This window comes from Pleurodeles waltl, chromosome 2_1 (genome assembly GCF_031143425.1).
Source record: "Pleurodeles waltl isolate 20211129_DDA chromosome 2_1, aPleWal1.hap1.20221129, whole genome shotgun sequence".
NCBI lineage: Eukaryota > Metazoa > Chordata > Amphibia > Caudata > Salamandridae > Pleurodeles > Pleurodeles waltl.
The window spans coordinates 680351129-680376140 of NC_090438.1; the positions used below are offsets into that span (position 1 = coordinate 680351129).

At 44.4% G+C, this 25012-nt stretch overlaps 1 protein-coding gene across 2 annotated transcripts in view; it reads right to left on the minus strand.

Annotated features, from left to right (window-relative positions):
* RAB31 (RAB31, member RAS oncogene family) overlaps positions 1 to 25012 on the minus strand; it is a 327089-nt gene that overhangs the window by 224017 nt on the left and 78060 nt on the right. Inside the window, exon 1 of one of the 2 annotated variants that reach the window (XM_069216531.1) lies at positions 27 to 47. The exons of the other annotated variant lie outside the window; for it this stretch is intronic. Within the exon in view, the coding sequence (XP_069072632.1) occupies positions 27 to 32 (6 nt within the window). The 5' untranslated portion in view covers positions 33 to 47. Of the gene's footprint in view, positions 1 to 26; positions 48 to 25012 lie in introns of those variants that run through there. 2 annotated transcript variants of the gene reach the window in all.

Consider the following 25012-nt stretch of genomic DNA (forward strand, 5'->3'; position numbering starts at 1 on the left):
GATCATTTGGATTTCGAATGACTAACCGTCATCTCAGCGGTTTCCTGCAGGGATATTTTCATCATAATGGTGCAGAAAACTGTCATGATTGATGTGATTTGTTCTACCTTCCAGTGATACACACCTGAAATTGAAAGTGCACACATTTAAAGTGAACTTATGGTGTTCTGTTATTTGTCACCTGGGCGTTGTTAAAAGCTCTCAAAATTTACAAGAATATCATTCGTGTATATATTCAAAGGAATACAGGTCAGTCAGCATACTTGTTTCACTCCCTTAACTTGTGTGAAAGGGTCTCTTTTCATACTGCATGTGGTCCGAGAGTATTTCACGGATTACATCACATATCTTCCTAGCATTAAACTTTCAGCTATAACATTGGGTGCCATATAAAGTCAAAAGATTTTTGGAGATCCACAAAGCAAACAAACATTCCTCTTTGTATGTTCTAGTTGTCTAATGGCTGACTAGTGTGTGCAGGACATTATTGTAATCTACAGATCTTTGTCTGGATGCGTAAACGTATTTGACTTGCATGGGCATTTTTTCCTGAGGAATGTCTGAATTCTTGTATTTGGAGAGTGTATTATGCCACCCATATGGATACAATAGGTATGGGTCGAGCAGAATGGTGCTCTCGTATTATGGTGTAATGAGACCTTCTTGCCATGGGGTAGTGAAGTGCTCACTTGGTAAGAACGAATTCCATAGTTTTCCTTAAGTTTATTTTACTTGAGCTGTGATGCTTTACAATCTCATTAAATCCTGTTTTGCACATGTTGCAGTACTCTCTATTTCATTTGCTGTTCATTTAGTATTTCATCTAGTAGTCGAGTGGAGTGTGCTGACTTTTTAAAAAACTTTTCTGATATTGTATCTGATCAATCATTTCCATATTTTACCACATTCAAGACTCAGGTCAAAATCTTTCTGATTTGTAGGTTTCATCTGCTAGACAGTTCATCTGCAGTCTGTTGGGGGACATATTGTTAGCTTCCAGTGAGCTTAAAGCCTGCCCTTTGCTTACCATTAGTTGCCTTTTTCACTGCCATTTGCTTGCTTCTTATTCGTTGGTTTGTGTGGGATTTCCTTTCTCTTCCTGTGTTTGTCCCTCTCCTGGAGCATGGACGCACAATTTTTGTCCTTCCACTGCTCACTTTTCAGGTGCTATTTTGTTACTTGAGTTTAAGCACTCCACAAGAGTGCATATGTTTCCCAGCTGTCTCACATGTACTTCTCTCGCCCTTCAAAGCCCATTCCATTGTTCCTCAGTCTTGCATGTTTGCTACTCCCTCTCTCTCTGGATTCACTTTCTCGCCCTTGTGCTTTACTCCGCCAGATCCACATTGCTCTCTTTCAACTCTTTGCTCCCCCCAGAGCTCCACTTTACTCTCCCTCATTTGCTTCGCCACAGCTGCGCCCTCTGTGCTGCTTCCACCACCCATGCTGTGTTTCTTCTGCCTGTCTCCTATGGCCCTGTGTTGCTTCTGCACCTTGCCACCTGGGAATGCTATACACCATGGCTAAAAACATTGGCAAAACCTATTTCCTAAGGTGAGACCTATTGGCTTTGCCAGTGCTTGTTTTGCCATTCAGATCTTAATTCATTTGTGCGTCACCGTTACGCAGTAAGTGGTATTCTACATAAACCACATGCGTGTCATTAGGGGAGTTAGGAACAAATACGCATACATCAGCCATAAAACCATACTCATACCTAACTAATATGAACACCAAGAAAGTGGCAGAGACCAGGGATGTGTTCTTGATTGGTTACTGAAATTGTGGTTTTTAACTAACTCTATGGTTATCCCTGCTAGAATTATCCTTGAAAACCCTGATGTCGCAGTAAAGACCCACAAGTTAATTGTCACCATGAGTGGGAAGACACACAAACAGAAAACCCAGTTCTTACCCACTTACTTTAAATGTAGAACACATTCATAAAATGCTGCAGCACTATTAAATCAATTTTAATTCTAAAATAAAGTCCTAACTAAACAAAAAAATAATGTGCATTAATAACTATTACAGGTGAACTGTAGAAATAAGTAAAATTAATGTAATTATGGTATAATAACATTTAATATTACGTCATTTTTATTTCATATTATTAAAATATTTTAAAAATAAATTGTAAGTAGGTACTATGCATAGATATTTTTAACATCAATTTATATGTATGTATATTAACTATTAAAAATAATTGAATTTAACATTATTTTCTGTGGGGTTTTATTTTAAGTACCTACCTCCGTTATTTGCCATGGGGTGGTGTTGCAGTACCAGTGGTTGGCCATATGTAGTGCTGGACTTTCTATTGTTTTTTTAATAGTACACTCTGAGTTTGTGAAAAGTAGTAAACTTACTCAAAAGTGTAAGTTACCTTTGTGACAGAGGCGGACTAGAGGGAATAACCCTTCACCTGTGATCCCATAGAGCCACTTCCAAATTAAATTACTGCACTTGTAATAATTTAATTTCATATGGTTCATGCAAGCACCACCTTCATGGCATCCCAATCTATAGACCTACTTACCGTACGTACCCCAGTTTTCCTTGAAGTAGTGTGTCAGCGTCTCACCCATCGTTAACCCTCAAATGGGAGGTCCGTTAGTGCCTCTACCCTGAGTCTCCATAGCAGGACTGCTAGGCGCTTGCTCCCTCTTCCAAAGCCCACCAACACAGGTTAATGGTCAGACAGGTTTTGAGCCAGATATGATATTTCCATCACCTGAAGTGCCATGGCAGCAAATACAAAACAATAGTCCTAGCGGCTGTATGTCCTTGCAGCAGGTGTGTATCAAGAGTACACCTTTTCTGCTGGGTGTCTCTCCTGCCAAGTATCCACCAAGCCCAGGCCCTCAGTGTATTGTGTCGAGCCCTTGCCATTGCCAGTTTCCTGTGCAGTCAGGGGTGTTCACAGTCAATCACCCCATTCTTAACACAGTTACAGTCACCTGACAAGAAAATGTCTACTGCTAGATATTCTGATGTGGCTGTCACCACCCTACCATAGAATTCTGGGCAGTCATTATTTGGTGCATACATGTTCAGCAGAGAAAACCTCTTTTCCATCTAGGGCTCCAAACAGAATCAAATACCTCCCTTCTGCATAAATCACATGCCCCTTGTGGTTGAATGGGATGCAGGGGGCCACCCAGATCCTCATTACCCGTGCATACCCAGAGTAGGAAGTGGCATAAAGATGCCTTCTCTACCTCATCCACAGACTGAGCATGAGCCCCGCCCAAAAATGAGTTTCCTGCAGAAAGGCTATGAAAACTCTGTATCTTTTCAGATAGGCATATACTCAGGTTGCCCAGACCTCTAACATTTCATGTAATAAATGTCATCAATTCGCCCGCCATGTCCCTTCATATTCGATACAGTCCGCCATTTGACCCCACAGGGTCCACCAGTTCTGGGTCGCCCACCCAGCAGAAACAGGACAGGAAACAAGTACATTGATATGCAAGAGCCATTTAACATTCCCAAAAACAGTAAACAAATAGCACCAGAACTCCCACCGAACTGCTCTCACCCCTTGGGCACCACAGTCAAACCACCCAGCCCAGTAACAGCTAGGAACTATCACCCACCGCCCCATTCCCATACATCAAAGATAGGAAAAGTCCAACTAGAATTTTGCTTTGCAAGAGGGCAAAGTCCAGAGAGAGACATGAGGCCAAAGGCACTCAAGCTCCTCCACCAAGACCACACACCTCTCCCTTCCCTCCTGCCAGCATAACAGTCTATTCAGCAATAATGATTACTGTGCACATTGATGAGATTCTTTTACCAACTGCAATAGAATGAGTTCTAGCATCATACCCATTGCTTAAGAGTCCTCAGTCAATCAGCACTGTCACATGTCTGTGACATGGCCTGTCAGATCAGTGATGAGTCAAGCTTGCCCCACATCTGTACTGTTGCTGCCGGTCCCAGGATCTCTTCTCAGCCTCTGGAATGATTCCCTGGATTCCAGCACCACGTCCCTCCCCACAAGAGTGCCATCTGGGCAGACCACAATCTTTCCCATCCACTGTGAATCCTCCATACTAATTGTGTGCCCGCTCCATCAGCGCAGTTAGGCAGATTATTTTTGTTTGTGCGGTGTCACTGACCCTTGTCCCGCGACACCTCAGCACAGTGCATCTGCCAGGGTGTCAACCCAGTTATTTGTTTCCTGCAGGGTGGAAAAGACCAACACTTTCCCTCCATGCAGTATGTGCAATTTCACATGGTACATCAGGCTATACTTTGGGCTGAGGTCTGTCTTGCACTTCTTGACAAACAAAAAGATTTTTAATTGATCCTGTACCTTTTTTGTGTAGTATGGGAAACAGAGAGAGGTTTTTCTTTCAAATTGTGGTGAAACCTGCACATGGACATGCTGTAGAATGGCCTCACGAACTTGAAAATTGAGAACAGGTGTGCTATAAGGGCCCTTGGGGGTGCCCCAGGTCTCAACTGGAGGTGTGGAGGAGGGTGCTCGGTGGGTTTGTTCAATTGTGAAATTTCAACAGTCTTTTGGGGCCTAGGGTATTAGCAATCCAATCCTCTAAAAACTGATTGCCCATCTGCCTTCTCCGGGAACACAATGAACCTCAAATTGTTTCTTCGAGACCAACCCTCAGAGTCTTCAAGTCTCTCCTCTAGCCAAGCTGTCAACTTCAGTAATGTTGACACTGAGTCCATTAGGACTCGTACTTCCCGATGCAAGTCCTCTACATATTCCTCAGCAGTGGTGAAGCGTTCAACCACTTTTCTCAGGTCCATTCTTAGGAGATTAGCTTTGATCATCACTGGCTCTATTTTTGTAACGATTTCTACCAGTGAGCCCTGGATTGCCATCATCAGGTCCGCAAGCATCAGAGCTGAGCCCGCAGGTGCCTTCTGCTGTCCCCAAACAACCACCCTCAACCTCAGGGTGCATGGTATGGATGTAGTTTACAATCTTGTTGGCCTGCATCAGCTTTGCCTTCCCCATGATGATTGCAGGCTGTGGCCGCCACCCCCCTCCCACACCACCCTGCCAGCAAGGGCCCGTGTACCTCTTAGACAGCAATTGTGGTGTACAGCCCCACCACCTCGCAGGGGCAAGCTTCCCGCACAATTTCCAGTGGGCCTTGCCCAGGCCTTCTTCAGGGGCAATGTGGTGAAGGCACCATACAGGAGCAAGGTCACTCACTGCTCCGCTGCCCAGGCCTGGCCCCTTGCCAGCTGCATCAAACAGGTGTACTGGCCTTGTGGGCTCCTCTGTGAGGCTAATAGTGCAGGGAAGGGATCCCCTTCACAAAGTCAGTCCAGGGGAAAGAAAGCCCCCTGAAGCTCCACCACTTCCCCCTCTAATTGGCACCGCTATTCACTTAGGAGGTCGTTACAGAGGGGCAGCAGCTTCCATTATTATGTGTTTGTTTCAATTTTCAATAATTGTTGTGTGATTAGTGTCGAGATTGCAGTTGACAAACATAGGTTAACATCATGACTCTGAGTAGAAAAGCTTTTCCAATTCTTCCTATTTTAGGCTCTCAGCCCAAGAGGTTGTAATTCAGCTATTCAAAATTCAGAAGATGGACTATACTTTGGGGTGTTGTGTTTAGTTGTTCAGAGAGAGGTAACTCAGTTTGGATTATAGTGTTTCTCATTTTTAGTTATTTTTAGTCACTAACCAACACTTGTTTTTGAAAGAAAAAAGGAGGCTTCACATATTGTGTTGGGCAAAATTTTGTTTCAAAGGTTTACGGTGAGGTTTTCTGTGGTTCTGTCTTATTATTTTTTATGATAATTTTCTAGGTGAAGGGTTCTCCTTACTTTATATTCCCTGGGAGGCACCTCCATAATATTGCAGTTTTGACCACTCAGTGGCATGAATTTATTTGAAATTATGGATAAGACATGCATATTAAAACCTTTAGGTTATATATAGACTGATTGTGCTAATTGTATTCTTTGTAGAGATCATTCCAGCCTATTGATGCACTTTTGTGGTGCAGCCCTGAGGAAGGTGGTTTAAAATATCAATATTTGTGGAATCCACTGAAACTCGCGTCGGCAAGTAATACCAAGGCTGGCATAGCAAATTACATCTAAATTGCGCATTTATTACCATCACAGCGGGCATAGGAAATTATACCCAAATCCCATTGGAATTTATTGAAGTATATCGTGATAAAAGACGGCGAGCAATACCAAGACTGATATAGCGAATCACATCGAAACTACGTGGCCATCACTATCATAGTTGATATAGGACATTATACCTAAAATTTGATTGGAACGTATGGAAGTATACAGCGACAAAAGACCTTAATGTTTATATGATTATTCAAAGACTCTAATAAGTAGAGCAAGTTGATATTACGGATAAAAGTTGATTTATTAATTTGAATTTAATGGGATTTTGTAAGCATTGTACTTGTTGTTTTATGTAAATATTATGTTTGGGTTGAATTTGTTTTATCTGATGTCTTATGTGATTTGTCTTGAGTTTTTTATGTAATGTCCTTGTTTGGTGGTTTTTTCATGTCTTATATTGAGTTTATATCGTTTTTTTTCTATCTTTATTATTATCACTAACAATAATAAACAAATGTTTTTCTATTGAGAAAATTTGTGTTTTTCTATTGAAAAAAATTGTGTTATTTTAGATATGTAGAGTGTTTTTGTATATTATTAAAAAGAGAGGCATTTCTTGTTAAGAATACATTTTGTTCCCTGGCTCTCTCTTTTTATTGTTCTAGGGACCTCTTTATTTAGTTGCCAAGAGCTTACTCTACAAGGTGGTTATGGGTGTGGTCTGAAAGTCCTGTCAGAGGTATGCCCCTGAAATAAAGTACTACTGCAATAAAAACAATAGCAAAATATAACAGAAAAGTACAGCAGCAAAACCCTAACTACCCAAACACCTAAAGTTGCTGAGCCATCACCCCACACAGATGCAGATGGCAGCACACATAGAAAGAGGAAAAACCGAGGAGAAATAAAGATTCTTCTCTTTGTTACGCCTCACCTGGGAAGATGTAGCATTTTGACGCATTTCCAGGTCTACCACTAATGGTAAATCTGGGAATGCCCCAAAATCCATGGACGGATGCATGGGAACACCCATCTTCCACCAATGGAATGTCTGCCTAGGGCAAAATAATGCAAGGCACCAATTTGCACTGCTTTGAGTTACTACAGATATATCAAGCCATGCAGGCAATGTGGTCTTGCATGGCTTAATAAATCTCACTTATATTTTGTGTCGCCCTTGAGACCCTTTGTGTGGTGCAAAGGCGATGCACAGCCTTGATAAACCTGACCCTATATGTATGGGTACTCTTAAAGGCCAAATCTATCTAGGAGGCAATCGTGTGGTACGACTGAAGACACAGCATCAGTTGCGGAAGCTGTTTTGTGACAGTTTGAAGACTTTAACCTGCGTAGTAAGCATCCATTGGAGGCAGGCCATGTCAAACAGCGACTGTAAACTCAATGTATCATAAAGCGTTTAGTGTGGCCAAATTAGACAAAATAACTGAAGCGTTCTGGGCTGGTTAAACGCCACCGTCAGCACAATGTAACGCTGACTTGCCTAATGTATACTTGTCTGGAAGTCAGAAATAATATAAAACTGACGTAGTTCTTTAAAACCCACTAGATTTTCCCGAAGCGGAAGGAATGCTGACGTTCACTTTTTGTCTGAAGGCAAACATATCAGGCAGATTGCTATGTCTCGAGAAATAAGAGAAGGCTGTGGATAGGAAAACTATTTCCTAACCATGATAATTTTTTTAAGTGCAGCTTAACAGCGATGCCACCAGCTGCAAATCGCAAGGGCGGAGGAAGCGACTCATATCAAGCAGACACTGGGCCGTGATGACATCACAGGAAGTGACATCGCGTTTTTAACTGAATTATGTTCCAGTGCATTTATGAACACATTTCACTGAAATAAATAGGCACTGCATATTAATAAACAGATATTATAACTAAATTCAAGGAGAGATAAAGGGGTCCGCTTTAAAATAGTCAAACACGATATAAAAACAGCATCATAAAGGTGTCAAGTGATATCTCCTTAATTAGAGAACAGCAGCATTCCTCGTAAGAGCACAAAACATACACGTTTTACCTTCAAAAAGAAGTTGGAAATTTCACATGTAATGGGTATCAGGCTTACATTAAATGATTCATGGCCTGGTGTAGTCGGCACCATTTTTTAATAAAAATATTGCTGCTTGGATGTTACAGAATTTCAGCCAACACTGCATTCTATCCATCCTGCCAAGAACGTAGCTGGAGGTGTCCTCCTGTGGTGCAAACAAAGGCTGTGCTAGGCACGGGGTACACCCAAAATGGACACCCACCCATAGTAGTTGGTGACTGGTAAACCCTCCAAAAAGTTCATGGCAGCTCAGAATCAGTAAGGGCACACACTCCTTTACCTGTGCATCTAGGTTCAGGAGTGTACCAATCCAAACCTTGAATAGTAAATTCTATCCTCCATAACAGGGGCCCTTCACTCACTCCTGCATACATGTAGTGTGTTCTTTGTTCTTATGTGTGCTGTGCATGGGGACTGTGAGTAGTATAAATGCAGCACCAACATGGTGGTTCTTTTGGTATGGAAAAGCAATCATGGCTTTTGTATCCTTGCAGCAGCCCTCTGGGCTGTGCTTCAGAGACACCATTGCAGTTTACCCCCTGTCTGGTTTTAGCTGTTGAATAAATCCTGCCAAGATCCATGACTGAACATAGAAGACGCATCTAAACTACTCTGACCAACTGGGTAGGCCTGTTTCCGGATCTGCATGGAGAGGCATTCAGTGGCCGCCCCAAGCCTCCCCACTTTGTGCTGTGATGTGGTACACAAGGTTACAGTAGAGACCCTACCCTCTGCCTGGCAAATCCATATGTTCTTGATTAGTTGATGCATGCTTCTCTTTTGGTGAATAAAGCCCAGGAACATTTTATACATTTTGAAAGGGATTTACATTTTTTAAATGTAGATCTTAGCTTGAAATGGCTTCTCTCAAAAGTCACAGGTTTTAGATAAATAATGGCTCTTCCTGAGCCGGTATGTTGTACTTGTCTGGGCCTTCGGAATATGTCTGCTCTACTAGCACAGAGTGATGTCTGAAAAGGGACTTGTTAGAAATGGGGTTTCTGGTTGGCTAAGTTATGCACCTCAGCCAGTCTTACACGGTAATAGCCTGAGAAGACTGAAAGGTGTATTAATGGTTACTGCACATTTCACAGGGGAATCCTCCTGTCGGTCCCCGACTCAAGTAAGTTGAATTCCACCAAACCTTATTCCCAACCCACAAGGAGGCCAGAATAAGGAGGCCAGGGTGTGGGAATTTATAGCGGAGACTCCCCCCACCTTGAACCTCCACGTGCAAGCAATGATGGTCCAGGACAGCTCCAGATGAGTCCTGGTTCAAACAATGCCCCACACGCGAGACCTCCTCCAACCTCTCCGAATCGTGCCTGGGGAAATCAGCCACTCGTGCAGCGGTGGAGTGGAGTTTCCCTGATCCAGGTGGCACCTCCAACAGTGGCCTGGTTCCCTGGTCGGGCTGCACTGGATAGAGTTATTGAGCCCCCCGGGTCCCAAAGGACACAGCTCTTTCCTTCTGGTGCAGTGGGAGCCCGTCTCCTCGGGGCACTCCCACTGTTGATGCTGAGGGGAATCCTCCATATGCTGTGGGCCATAAAGCGCTCACTACATGCTAGTGACGAACATGAGGTGCAACCTTTAAAAGTGCTCACCATGCTCCAACTTGGGGAGTGTAGCAGAAAAGCCCTCTCATGCAAAGACTGCAGAGGAGGCCAAGGAGCAGGAACCAGCGCTCCCCAGGCGCTGGGCTCCTAAGGAAGCACTTGAGAGGTATGAAGGGGGCTGGCACGCCATCACAACAGGACGATGATGGCATTTCCTCCTGGCGGTCCCACAGCAATGTCCTACTAGGCCAGAATAAGTGAGTTTTTTAGGCCACCCAGTACTTCAGGCAGCAGGGCAACAACAGAAGTGCAGTCCATATGAGTTCCTCAGTGCAACAGTCCCTCTAAAAGAGATTCAGTCCCAGGTCTAAAAGTCTTCTAAAATCATTGGTCGAGAACTCCTGTAATTATACTCCAGGTGCCCAGCTTCCGAAAGTTAGGAGAAGGTCCCAGCCAGATCTGGCCAGTTCCAAGAATTTCCCCTTCTCCCTTATTCTGACTCCAGACATCAGTAGGGGGTAAACAAGCCCTTTGTGTGAGAGCAGGACACAGCCTATTCAAGAGTAAAGTGTGCCCCGCCTCCCATTCTCCCAGCCCAGAAAGACCGTCAGTATGTAGATGAATGCAGATGGAACCCTGTCACACCTAACCACCCTGATGGAGGGCTGTCTGGAGAGTATGCACAACAATGGAGCTGTCATTCGGCCCTAGACATGGATTGGAGTCAGGCTGCAAAGCACCAGAGCTGTAAGAACAGAGAAATGCCCACTTTCTAAAAGTGGCATTTCTCAAAATAGTGATGTAAAATCCACTCACACCAGGAAGACAGATTTCTCACTACCATTCCAAACATACCAAACATGCCCATGCTACTTCTTACAGATCAGAAATTACCAATTAGACATATATAAGGGAATTCTCAATGCAAACCTATGAGATGAGCAGCACTTGCTGCAGTTAAAAACAAAATAGGCTGTTTGTCACTACTAGGACATGTAACACATAAAAATATATGTCCTACCTTTTACATACACATCACCCTGCACGCAAGGCTATCTAGGACCTACCTTAGGGGTGACTTAGGTGCAGGAAAACAGAAGTTCAGGCCTTGGCAAGTGTTTTGACTTGCGAGGTCTGTGTAGTAGTAAACTGCACATTCATGAACTACAGTGGCAAGCCTGAGAGAAGTTTTAAAGGCTACTTCGGTGGGTGGCGCAATCTGCGCTGCAGGCCCACTAGTAGCATTCAATTTACAAGCCCTGGGTATATGGTATACCACTTTACAAGGAACGTACAGGTAAATTAAATAAGGTGTAAGCCAATTATACCAAGTTTTAGGGGCGAGAGCACATTCACTTTCGCACAGGTTAGTCGTAGTAAAGTGCCCAGGGTCCTAAAACCAACAGAAAGAGGGTATGAAAAATAAGAGGAGAAAGGCAAAAAGTTTGGGGAAAACCCTGAATGAAGGACCATTTCCAACAGGACCCTACTTTGGAAGCTGCTCTTTTCCCTAAGGCTGGAGCTGGAAAAAAACCTATAACTCTGGAGGAAGCCCTGCAGCAATGTCCCGATCAGGAAGCAGATTAATCTAAACTGCCTGGCATGTCAAGAAGAGTTCATCCCGTAGCATTAGGACAGGAAGTAAGGTTAAGAGGACTGAAGTTTGTGTGCAGGTCATCATGAGGCAGGGGCCTTGCAAGCGGTCTGGCAAAAACTGAGCTGACAACATCTGCTTTCTATGAGGTCAAGGACCTTTAGGAAACATTCCATAATTGTGAGAGTAGTGAGCCTACATCAACCTAAATCTGACATTATGGGACCCTGAAACAAACTCTTTTCAACCCTTACAACCTAGGGCTTAAGATGGTCTCGTTAGCCAAGTCTATTCAGTCTGATTCCCAGTTTTCTGACTTGTTTCAAACGTATCTCAAAACTTTATGGTTCTGATGATAACTGCCATCGAGCATGTAAACAGCACAGAGATAATCCACCATTACACTCCCCCAGTCTCTTTTATTGCCCGCTAATAACTGAGGTCAAGCATGACTCCATTGCAGGGGCTTCATTGCTATTGTCCTCCTGTGTTCTGTAGGCTGATGCTACTCCCATCCGCACTGCCTGCATTCTAGGGCAGCATGGTAGATGTGGGCTGTAATAGTGGGGCACACTCGTCTGTATGTGTACACGTGGGTCTGTGACCCAGAGCAAAATGGCAGAGTTCATCATTCTGTCAACAGACCAATTCCTAAGCCAACATGTTGCCTGCATTAATAGGTTTCAAGGCTTCTTAATGCTTCCCGTTTTGCTTTGTATTTAAAACACCAGTCAGGTGGAGCATTGCATTGCAATGCTTATGTACACCTTTTGCCTGTGGGTCTGATCCACTCTTTCACTCCACCCTCCGACACAATTTTTGTTTATTATTTTTATCCTTTTTCCATTTCCAGTGCTTTTTTGCCAAGTTGCCTGCTACTTCCTAGTCTCCTTTCAGTGTTGTCCATTTGTATCCTGGTATGGCTCTCACTGAGACATCGCATCTCTCTACAGATGTCTTCGGGTCTGCATACTTGTAAGCAATTACTTTTTGCCTTCACTGGCTTTTCCTGCTTTACTACTGGTACATCTTTTTGGAAGTAGTTATCCAGGGGGTAGCTTAGTCAGTGAGATTCCTGGGGAGTGTGAATCACAAATTTCACTATTAAAAACCAGTGTGCATAATGGTGGAGGGATGACCGAGGCATGGGATGCACAGTTCCCACGAGGAACAGGCTCAGTACTTATTTGCATTAGAAGGGCCACTGCCTAAGTTCCACAAAAAAAAACCTTTTTAGAAAAACAAGGATGACAAGTAAAACCAACAAAGGCATAAAATATCTAACTCAGGGCCCCCGGACCCAAATCTCAAGCCAAGAATACGCCCCTAAGCAACCCCCTGAAGCTATGCCCCTGTACTTATCAGTTTTGCTCCCTTTGTTACCATGAGCTGACACAGTGGTGAAAACGTAACTACTGTTATTTGCCCTTAAAAGTGTAACAGTTTAACGATGTGACTGTATCTTTACAGAAATCCCAGTTCCCACTGTTGCTACTGAAATCTGGGTTCAGGGGAAGCAATAGGTATTGTGGATGCCGCTCCTCTTGAAGACTTTGATCTGCTAAAGGAGCCAACTCGTTTCCAGGACCCACCTGAACTTTGACTTTGCAGATCAGTTGAAACTGTTGTCATTGAATTGTTTCCAGTGCCCTCCTTATTGGAGATCGGATCAAAAGTAAGTAACCCCATTAACAACATACTGGAACTTTCACTTTTGATGAGTCCTTTCAGCACCCATCCTTTATTATATTATTGTGGATGAGAACCACAAGGCTTGGTTGCTGTGCTGCATGGACACAGACAATGGACAAATATGGACCAGGTGTACAAAATAATTTTGCATTTGCAAATTGTCCAACTCACTACTTTGGAACATTTGAGAATGCAAAACCCCTTTTGTATGAAAGGCGATATGGCAGCTCTAATTTACAATTTGTTCCATTTGTCTATCTCTATTTTTACAATTCCCCAAAAAGAATCGCAAATTGCGATTTCCAAATTGTGAATTTCAAATAGTATGCATAAAGCATTTCTTAATTGCAACTACTCGCAAAACGATGTTTTCGGTAATCCATTACCACCAAATCAGGTGTTAATCAGGTGCAACCTATATAAAGTGACCCAAAATGCATCAGGCTGTTTCACTGGTGGCTTTGTGTGTTCTGGAGAGGAGGATGAGGATATTGGCTGCTATGTAGATAAGGAGAAGGTACAGGATTTTTAGGGTTAGGGTAACCCTTTTTGATCAAACTGAGGAGATATTTGATAAGGTCAGGTTAGTAGTCAGGTTATTTTGGATTTAATAGCTGAATTACATCCACTGCAACAGGCCCTAACTGACAGAAGCAATGCTATCCCACCACATGTCCAGGTATTGTGATACCTATACCTTTTAGTTTCTGTAAGTTACCATAGAGTAATCAGGGGGAGTGTCCCAAAGTGTACTGTTGTGTTTTTTCATAGGTTTCTTGATTTTATGATATCCAAAATAGATGATTCAATTGAATTTCCTGCATATCAGCAGAACTTACAACATACCAAACTTTTACTTTATCTTATGGCTTATTTTTCAAATGTTACGGGATGCATTGATGGTACACATATTGCTCTCTGTCCGCCATTAAGCGTGCTCTTAGTTTGAGGGATGTCAAAAACGTAGGCCCGTTAAGCTCAGACGCAGCTGTAACTCTTGTGCTGTCTTGTTCTATATTTATTTTAAACCGCAGTTTCTGTGGAGGAAGAGTAAAAAAAAAAACACATTTTGATTTTGACTTGTGCTCATACTGATCACCATAGTTCCTCTTCATTTAGCATGATGTTTCATTTTATTCTTCAAAAAAATAGTCACTTCCTCAATATACAGGTTGTGTGTGATGCCTCCTGTATAAAAACAGATCTTGTTGCCCGATTTCCAGCCAACACACATGATCTCTAATTGTTCAGCCACAGTGGGATATATAATGTCGCGTCTGCAAAAGGAATACTTTTTGCCCTGTCACCAAAACCTAGTGGGAACACAAATGGGACAATGCTAAAAAGGGCACAATCTCAATCCAATCATACAATAAGGTCCTAATTAAAAGGAGAAAGAAAGAAAGATTAGCTTAACAGTTGTAGAAACAAAACCCTTCAAACTTGAATCTAACAAATCTTTGCACAAAAAGAAAAAGGTCACAAAACCAACGTCTTTTAGGTTGAAGCCTTGTTCTTCAGAACTCATGTAGACCAAGAGAGAAACCACTCCAGAAAACTATTCAATAATGTAAAGCCACTCACCAGTCCTTCGTAGAAATGAGCTGCCTACCTACACCTATAAAGAAAGGTGGAGGAGATTTCTGAATTCTTTGCAGAGAGGATAAAAAAGACTAAATTTTAACAAACAAAAAATTCAGAACACAGCCTTTCAACAACCCTAAATACTGATGCATGCTGGAGCAAGCTCAAAGAAGTCAATGAAAGATTGCTCAACATAACGATAGCTAAGAAAAAACTTGCCTCACACTTTGTGGGTTCAATCCCTTCCACTCTAATCAAAGAGATCATCATTCATGTCTCCCCTTTTTTAATGCAGCAGCTCCTCAGTGGCCTACAGCGAAATTATGGGCTTCTGAAAACTGGAAAGGTCACAACACTCCTGAAAAAAATGAGCGATAACCCAGGGGATCTGAACAATATCCACCAAATAATTAATCCTCCATTGAAAGCAAGGATTCTATGTTGCATCCCAACTCAACCAATACATCGATCTTTGTAAAAAATAATGTAATCTCCCTCCCAATAAGTGTAGTTAATTTATCGCATATCTAGTGCTAAAATCAATGTTGGTCTTTTATTGTTGGAATTTTCCTTGTAATTAATGTAAGTGCTCGTATACCCTTTGATCAAGTATGTGCTACATAAAACTGCAACAGCAAATAAAATAAGTGATAACAAAATACCATGGCGTTCACAGACAGCCCACTCAAGCAAAGGTAAACCATGCAAAACGCATGAAAGCCGATGGCTGAAGAGACAGACCCAAAACCAAATCACTATTCCTATTGGACCTAATTATTGAACTATTAGAGCTGAAGCAGTCTGGAGCCAGATCTGAAAGTGTAGGCGCTATTCAACAATGCATGTGAGGAATGAAAGTGCTTTACATAGTATTATCATTGCCCTAACTGCCTTACAATGAACTGCTTTATAAGCTGCCCTCCACCTTAATAGAAGCAAGAAAATAAACAAGAAAGACAAGTGGATCTCAAGGCCCCATTAAGCGTGCTCTTAGTCTGAGGAGGTCAAAAACTTAGGCCCATAAAACTCAGCCGCAGCTGCAACTCTTGTGCTGTCTTGTTCTATATTTATTTTAAACTGCAGTTTCCGTAAAAAAAAAAAAGAGTAGAAAAAACATAACCACAGATTTTGATTTTGCGGTATGCTCATCCTGCGTTACCATAGTTCCCCTTCATTTAGCAGGATGTTGCATTGTTTTCTTCACAACACTGCACTAGCGGAAAAAGGCAGGGCCCAGGCTCCAATCTGGTCTGACATTCAAATGGGACCTAATGCTAAAATGGAGGCAGACATCTGGCTTGAGCTAGGCTCAGGCCTTCCTTACCGCATGAAATTATAACCAAACACGCTGTGAATCCGTGCTAGACACTCTCATCATATGCATCCTACAACCTCTATATTCAGGAAGGACATTTCAAATTATGTGTAAAAACACTAGAAATGAAAACAACCATCTGATTCCCTCTGCAACCAGAGAGCATTCATTGGGTACAGAAAGAGCCATCAAACCTCCTGCATTCAGGCATAATCCTCACCCCTACTGCTCCCAGGCATCACCTCTGCATCGCTGAATAAAGTCAGGATGATTCTCAAATCATGTGCATCTAGACTGAACCTTCATAATGCCCATGAAAGGACCTGCATTTCTCTCAGTAAAGGCGGTATGATCCTCACATCTTCTGCATCTAGACTGAACCTTCATAATGCACATGAAAGGATCTCTGCATCTCTGAACGAAGGCGGGATGATCCTCACATCAAGTCCATCTAGACTGAACCTTCATAATGCCAATGAAAGGACCTCTATATCTCTGAGTAAAGGCAGGATGATCCTCACATCCTCGGTGTAGGAGGCTGGACTGGCTTGTAGTGAGTACCAAGGGGTACTTACACCTTGCACCAGGCCCAGGTATCCCTTATTAGTGTAGAGGGGTGTCTAGCAGCTTAGGCTGATAGAAAAGGTAGCTTAGCAGAGCAGCTTAGGCTGAACTAGGAGACGAGTGAAGCTCCTACAGTACCACTTGTGTCATATGCACAATATCATAAGAAAACACAATACACAGATATACTAAAAATAAAGGTACTTTATTTTTATGACAATATGCCAAAAGTATCTCAGTGAGTACCCTCAGTATGAGGATAGCAAATATACACAAGATATATGTACACAATACCAAAATATGCAGTAATAGCAATAGAAAACAGTGCAAACAATGTATAGTCACAATAGAATGCAATGGGGGCACATAGGGATAGGGGCAACACAAACCATATACTCTAGAAGTGGAATGCGAACCACAAATGGACCCCAAACCTATGTGACCTCGTAGAGGGTCGCTGGGACTGTAAGAAAACAGTGAGGGTTAGAAAAATAGCCCACCCCAAGACCCTGAAAAGTGGGTGCAAAGTGCACCTAAGTTCCCCAAAGAGCACAGAAGTCGTGATAGGGGAATTCTGCAGGAAAGACCAACACCAGCAATGCAACAACAATGGATTTCCAGACGAGAGTACCTGTGGAACAAGGGGACCAAGTCCAAGAGTCACGATCAAGTCGGGAGTGGGCAGATGCCCAGGAAATGCCAGCTGTGGATGCAAAGAAGCTGCCACCGGATGGTAGAAGCTGAGGATTCTGCATGAACGACAAGGGCTAGAAACTTCCCCTTTGGAGGATGGATGTCCCACGTCGTGAAGAGTCGTGCAGAAGTGTTTTCCCGCAGAAAGACCGCAAACAAGCCTTGCTAGCTGCAAGGGTCACGGTTAGGGTTTTTGGATGCTGCTGTGGCCCAGGAGGGACCAGGATGTCGCCAACTGCGTGAGGAGACAGAGGGGGTGCCCAGCAAGAGAAGGAGCCCACTCAAAAGCAAGCAGCACCTGCAGAAGTGCTGGAAAAGGCACTACAAAGTGGAGTGAATCGGTGCTCACCCGAAGTTGCACAAGAGAGTCCCACGCCGCCGGAGGACAACTCAGGAGGTCGTGCAATGCAGGTTAGAGTGCCGGGGACCCAGGCTTGGCTGTGCACAAAGGAAATCCTCGGTGAGTGCACAGGAGCCGGAGTAGCTGCAAAAGACGCAGTTCTCAGCAATGCAGTCTGGCGTGGGGAGGCAAGGACTTACCTCCACCAAACTTGGACTGAAGAGTCACTGGACTATGGGAGTCACTTGGACAGAGTTGCTGAGTTCAAGGGACCTCGCTCGTCGAGCTGAGATGAAACCCAGAGGACCGGTGATGCAGTTCTTTGGTGCCTGCGGTTGCAGGGGGAAGATTCCGTCGACCCACGGGAGATTTCTTCAGAGCTTCTAGTGCAGAGAGGAGGCAGACTACCCCCACAGCATGCACCACCAGGAAAACAGTCGAGAAGGCGGCAGGATCAGCGTTACAAGGTCGCAGTAGTCGTCTTTGCTTCTTTGTTGCAGTTTTGCAGGCTTCCAGCGCGGTCAGCAGTCGGTTCCTTGGCAGAAGGTGAAGAGAGAGATGCAGAGGAACTCTGATGAGCTCTTGCATTCGTTATCTAAGGAATTCCCCAAAGCAGAGACCCTAAATAGCCAGAAAAGGAGGTTTGGCTACCTAGGAGAGAGGATAGGCTAGCAACACCTGAAGGAGCCTATCAGAAGGAGTCTCTGACGTCACCTGCTGGCCCTGGCCACTCAGAGCAGTCCAGTGTGCCAGCAGCACCTCTGTTTCCAAGATGGCAGAGGTCTGGAGCACACTGGAGGAGCTCTGGGCACCTCCCGGGGGAGGTGCAGGTCAGGGGAGTGGTCACTCCCCTTTCCTTTGTCCAGTTTCACGCCAGAGCAGGGCTGAGGGATCACTGAACCGGTGTAGACTGGCTTATGCAGAAATGGGCACCATCTGTGCCCATGAAAGCATTTCCAGAGGCTGGGGGAGGCTACTCCTCCCCTGCCTCAACACCTTTTTCCAAAGGGAGAGGTTGTAACACCCTCTCTGAGGAAGTCCTTTGTTCTGCCTTCCTGGGCCAAGCCTGGCTGGGCCCCAGGAGGGCAGAAACCTGTCTGAGGGGTTGGCAGCAGCAGCAGCTGCAGTGAAACCCCTGAAAAGGCAGTTTGGCAGTACCCAGGTCTGTGCTAGAGACCCGGGGAACCATGGGATTGTCTCCCCAATACCAGGATGGCATTGGTGGGGCAATTCCATGATCTTAGACATGTTACATGGCCATATTCGGAGTTACCATTGTGAAGCTATACATAGGTAGTGACCTATGTATAGTGCACGCGTGTAATGGTGTCCCCGCACTCACAAAGTCCGGGGAATTGGCCCTGAACAATGTGGGGGCACCTTAGCTAGTGCCAGGGTGCCCACACACCAAGTAACTTAGCACCCAACCTTTACCAGGTAAAGGTTAGACATATAGATGACTTATAAGTTACTTAAGTGCAGTGTAAAATGGCTGTGAAATAACGTGGACGTTATTTCACTCAGGCTGCAGTGGCAGGCCTGTGTAAAAATTGTCAGAGCTCCCTATGGGTGGTAAAAGAAATGCTGCAGCCCATAGGGATCTCGTGGAACCCCAATACCCTGGGTACCTCAGTACCATATACTAGGGATTTATAAGGGTGTTCCAGTATGCCAATGTGAATTGGTAAAATTGGTCACTAGCCTGTTAGTGACAATTTGGAAAGAAGTGAGAGAGCATAACCACTGAGGTTCTCATTAGCAGAGCCTCAGTGAGACAGTTAGTCATAACACAGGTAACACATACAGGGCACACTTATGAGCACTGGGGCCCTGGCTGGCAGGGTCCCAGTGACACATACAACTAAAACAACATATATACAGTGAAATATGGGGGTAACATGCCAGGCAAGATGGTACTTTCCTACACAACCCCCCCCAAACGAAGGACAATAAGACTAGCCATGACCTGATGAGTCTTCATTGTCTAAGTGGAAATATCTGGAGAGTCCATCTGCATTGGAGTGGGTACTCCCAGGTCTATGTTCCACTGTATAATCCATTCCTTGTAGGGATATGGACCACCTCAATAATTTAGGGTTTTCACCTTTCAATTTTTTTAAGCAAAGTAGAGGTTTGTGGTCTGTCTGAACAATGAAGTGAGTGCCAAACAGGTATGGCCTCAACTTCTTCAGTGCCCAGACCACAGCAAAGGCCTCCCTCTCTATGGCAGACCAACGCTTTTCTCTAGGGGTCAACCTCCTGCTGATAAAAGCAACAGGTTGATCCTGGCCCTCAGAATTAAGTTGTGATAAGACTGCCCCTACCCCTAATTCAGATGCATCAGTTTGGACAATGAATTTTTGGGAGAAACAGGGGCTTTTCAGGACAGGTGCAGAGCACATGGCCTGCTTCAGCTCCTCAAAAGCTTTCTGACAGCTAGCTGTCCACAATACCTTTTTAGGCATTTTCTTGGATATGAGGTCATTAAGAGGGGCTGCAATGGAGCCATCGTTCTTTAGAAACCTCCTGTAATACCCAGTGAGGCCTAAGAAGGCTCTCACCTGGGTCTGAGTTGTAGGGGGAACCCAATCTATAATAGTTTGGATTTTCCCCTGAAGTGGTGCAATCTGTTCTCCACCTACCAGGTGTCCCAGATAAACCACCTTCCCCTGCCCTATCTGGCACTTTGAAGCCTTGATAGTGAGGCCTGCCTTTTGCAGGGCCTCCAAAACTTTCCATAGGTGGACCAGGTGATCATCCCAGGTGGAGCTGAAGACAGCTATATCATCTAGATATGCTGCACTAAAAGCTTCCAGCCCTTGCAGGACTGTATTCACCAACCTCTGAAAAGTGGCAGGTGCATTTTTCAATCCAAAAGGCATTACTGTGAATTGGTAATGGCCTCCAATGGTTGAAAATGCAGTTTTTGCTTTTGCATCCTCTGATAACTTGATCTGCCAATACCCTGCAGTCAAATCAAAGGTGCTTAGATACTTGGTAGATGCCAGTGTATCTATTAGCTCATCTACCCTGGGTATAGGGTGAGCATCAGTTTTGATTACCTGATTGAGACCTCTATAGTCTACACAAAACCGCATTTCCTTCTTTCCATCCTTGGAATGAGGTTTTGGTACAAGTACCACAGGAGAGGCCCATGGACTTTCAGAGTGCTCAACCACTCCTAGTTCAAGCATTTTCTCTACTTCTTGCTTTATGCAGTCTCTGACATGATCAGGCTGCCTGTAGATCTTACTTTTGACAGGCAAGCTGTCTCCAGTATCTATAGTGTGCTCACACCAAGAAGTGGTGCCTGGCACAGTAGAGAAGAGTTCAGAAAACTGACCCAGGAGATTTATGCAGTGGTCTTTCTGCTCAGCAGTAAGACAATCTGCCAAAACTACACCTTCCACTAGAGCATCTTGTTCTGTGGAAGAGAAGAGATCAGGGAGAGGGTCACTCTCTTCTTCCTGTCCCTCATCTGTTGCCATGAGCAGGGTGAGATCAGCCCTGTCATAGTAGGGTTTTAGGCGATTGACATGGAGCACCCTAAGGGGACTCCTGGCAGTGCCTAAGTCAACCAAGTAGGTGACTTCTCCCTTCTTTTAAACAATTATGTGAGGTCCACTCCATTTGTCTTGGAGTGCTCTTGGGGCCACAGGCTCCAAGACCCACACTTTCTGCCCTGGTTGGTACTGAACCAAAACAGCCTTCTGGTCATGCCATTGCTTTTGGAGCTCTTGGCTGGCCTGAAGGTTTTTACTGACCTTTTTCATGTACTCAGCCATCCTAGATCTGAGGCCAAGTACATAGTCCACTATGTCTTGCTTTGGAGCTTTTAAAGGTTGTTCCCAACCCTCCTTAACAAGTGTTAGAGGACCTCTCACAGGGTGTCCAAATAGGAGTTCAAAGGGGCTGAAGCCCACTCCTTTTTGGGGTACCTCCCTGTAAGCAAAAAGGAGGCAAGGTAATAGGATATCCCATCTCCTGCGGAGTTTTTCAGGGAGTCCCATAATCATGCCTTTGAGAGTTTTGTTAAATCTCTCCACCAGTCCATTTGTTTGTGGATGATAGGGTGTGGTGAACTTGTATGTAACACCACACTCCTTCCACATGGCCTTTAAGTAAGCAGACATGAAATTGCTTCCCCTGTCTGATACCACCTCTTTTGGGAAGCCCACCCCGGAAAAGATTCCCAGGAGGGCCTTTGCCACTGCAGGAGCTGTAGTGGTCCTTAGAGGAATTGCTTCAGGATATCTGGTGGCATGGTCCACTACCACCAAGATAAACCTATTGCCTGAAGCAGTAGGAGGGTCAAGGGGGCCAACTATGTCAACCCCTACCCTTTCAAAGGGAACCCCAACCACAGGCAGTGGGATAAGGGTTGCCTTTGGAGTGTCACCTGTCTTGCCACTGGCTTGACAGGTTTCACAGGACTTGCAAAATTCCTTTGTGTCCTCTGACATTCTAGGCCAATGAAACAAGGGGATAAGCCTGTCCCAAGTTTTCATTTGCCCCAAATGTCCAGCTAAAGGAATGTCGTGGGCTAGAGTTAGGAGGAACTTTCTGTACTCCTGAGGAATCACCAATCTCCTGGCAGCTCCAGGTTTTGGATCCCTTGCTTCAGTGTACAAGAGGTTGTCCTCCCAGTAAACTCTGTGAGAGTCACTGACATCCCCATTTGCTTGTTTGACAGCTTGCTGCCTTAGACCCTCTAGTGTGGGACAGGTATGCTGTGCCACACTCAGCTCCTACCTGGCAGGCCCCCCTTCACCCAATTTCTCAGCAGTGTCTGCTTCCAGCTCCTCTGGTGTAGGTTCTGCACAGGGTGGAAATTCTTCTTCCTCAGAAGTAGAATCCACTGTAGAGGGAGGGATAGTAGGTAGTGATTTACTTCTACTAGCCCTAGCTTTAGGGAGCACTTGGTCCATTCTTCCAGGATCCAAGTCACCCTGTCCTTTTTGCTTTTTGGCCTGAGCCTTGGTTAAAGCAAAAATATGCCCTGGGATGCCCAGCATTGCTGCATGAGCCTCCAAATCCACATCTGACCAAGCTGATGTCTCTAAATCATTCCCTAGTAGACGGTCTACAGGTAAATCTGAGGCAACCACAACTTTCTTTGGACCAGTAACCCCCCCCCCCCAGTTGAGACTCACAACAGCCATGGGGTGGCTAAGTGTGTTGTTATGAGCATCGGTTACTTGGTACTGGTGACCAAGTAGGTGTTGTTCAGGGTGGACCAGTTTCTATATTACCATGGTAACACTGGCACCTGTGTCCCTGTAGGCCTGAACCTCAACACCATTTATTAGGGGTAGTTGCTTGTACTTATCCATGTTAAGGGGACAAGCAACCAAGGTGGCTAAATCAATAGCCCCCTCAGAGACTAACACAGCCTCTGTGGTCTCCCTAATCAGACCAACCCCAACTAAATTACCAAAAGTGAGCCCAGCTACTCCCTTGGATTGGCTATTAGTAGGTTTGCTCCCACCACCACTGCTATTACTAGGGGCACTAGGTGTAGCAGCAGGGGTTGTAGTGGTAGGAGGCTTGGTGCTTTTCTTTGGACAACTGGGATCTGTTGTCTAATGGCCTTTTATTTTACATAAATAGCACCATGGTTTCTTTTCTTTGTTTTGATTTGAAGAGGATTTGGACCCACCACCCCCACCAGAGTGTTTTTGTGGGCCTGATGAAAACTCATTTTTAGATTTGTCCCCACCCTTGTCAGAAGACTTACCATTCTTCTTGCCATCTTTGTCACCCCCTGTATGAACTTTTCTGTTCACCCTTGTTCTGACCCATTTGTCTGCCTTCTTTCCCAATTCTTGGGGAGAGGTCAGATCAGAGTCTACCAGGTACTGGTGTAACAAATCAGACACACAATTATTAAGTATATGCTCTCTCAGGATTAAGTTATACAGGCTATCATAGTCAGAAACTTTACTGCCATGTAACCACCCCTCCAAGGCCTTCACTGAATGGTCAACAAAGTCTACCCAGTCTTGTGAAGACTCCTTTTTGGTTTCTCTGAACTTCATCCTGTACTGTTCAGTGGTTAAGGGATAACCATCTAGGAGTGCATTCTTAAGAACTTTGAAATCATTGGCCTCACTTTCTTTTACAGTAAGGAGCCTATCCTTACCCTTTCCACTGAAAGATAGCCATAGGATAGCAGCCCACTGCCTTTGAGGGACATCCTGTACAGCACAGGCCCTCTCAAGTGCAGCCAACCACTTGTTAATGTCATCCCCCTCCTTGTAAGGGGGAACTATCTTGTGCAGATTCCTAGAATCATGCTCTTTTGCAGGATGACTATTTGGAATACAGCTGCTGCCACCATGGGTTTCTAAGCCCAATTTCTGTCTTTCTCTTTCTATCTCTAAGGACTGCCTATCTAAATCCAGCTGTTGCTTCTTGAGCTTCAGCCTGGATTGTTCCACTCTCAATCTATTGAGCTCCCTTTCTAACACTCTGTCATCAGGGTGGGTGGGTAGGGCATGTCTTGAAACAGAAGAATGGTGAGAATGAACAGAAGGAGACCTGGCCCTAACAGATGTCACACTAACATTCTGGCCTACAGAAGTGATACTTCTACTGTGATGGGAAACAACACTATTACTGTGATGTGAGACAACACTCTTACTGTGATGTGAATTCACATCAGTACCAGCTATGCTAGGTGGCCTGCTAAGGGGCAGGTTGGAAAGATTCCCTCCCAACTCTTTTGCTAGGGGTGCCCCAGAATCTGAGTGGGAACCATCAGCTAATTTCTCACCAGAAGTACCAACAAAAGTCTTGTCTTGTTCAACTAGCATGTTAACTAATAGTTCTCTAGAGGGATTCTTCCCTACCCCTAAACCTCTTTCTACACAGAGACTCCTTGCTGCCTTCCAGCTAAGGTGACCATAAGCAGTCTTGGACAGATCAACAGTTTGGCCTGTGCCAGACATTATAGAAAGTGTTTAAGGGATAGAAAAAGAAAGAAAAAGTTTTTTAGAACTTTTTAAAGAACAGGAAAAAAAACTTTTAAAACTTTTTAAGAACTTTTTGAAAGTTTTAGAGGTACTTTTCAGCACTTAGAAAAGAAGTGAGAGAAGAAAAGCAAAACTTTTTGGTTCGGTGTACATACACTGAACTTGTTTTGTATATTTTTCTCCTATGAAAAGTACACCGACAAAAGTGGTAAGTAGTTGCAAAGTACTTATCCCACCGCTGCACAACCAATGTAGGAGGCTGGACTGGCTTGTAGTGAGTACCAAGGGGTACTTACACCTTGCACCAGGCCCAGGTATCCCTTATTAGTGTAGAGGGGTGTCTAGCAGCTTAGGCTGATAGAAAAGGTAGCTTAGCAGAGCAGCTTAGGCTGAACTAGGAGACGAGTAAAGCTCCTACAGTACCACTTGTGTCATATGCACAATATCATAAGAAAACACAATACACAGATATACTAAAAATAAAGGTACTTTATTTTTATGACAATATGCCAAAAGTATCTCAGTGAGTACCCTCAGTATGA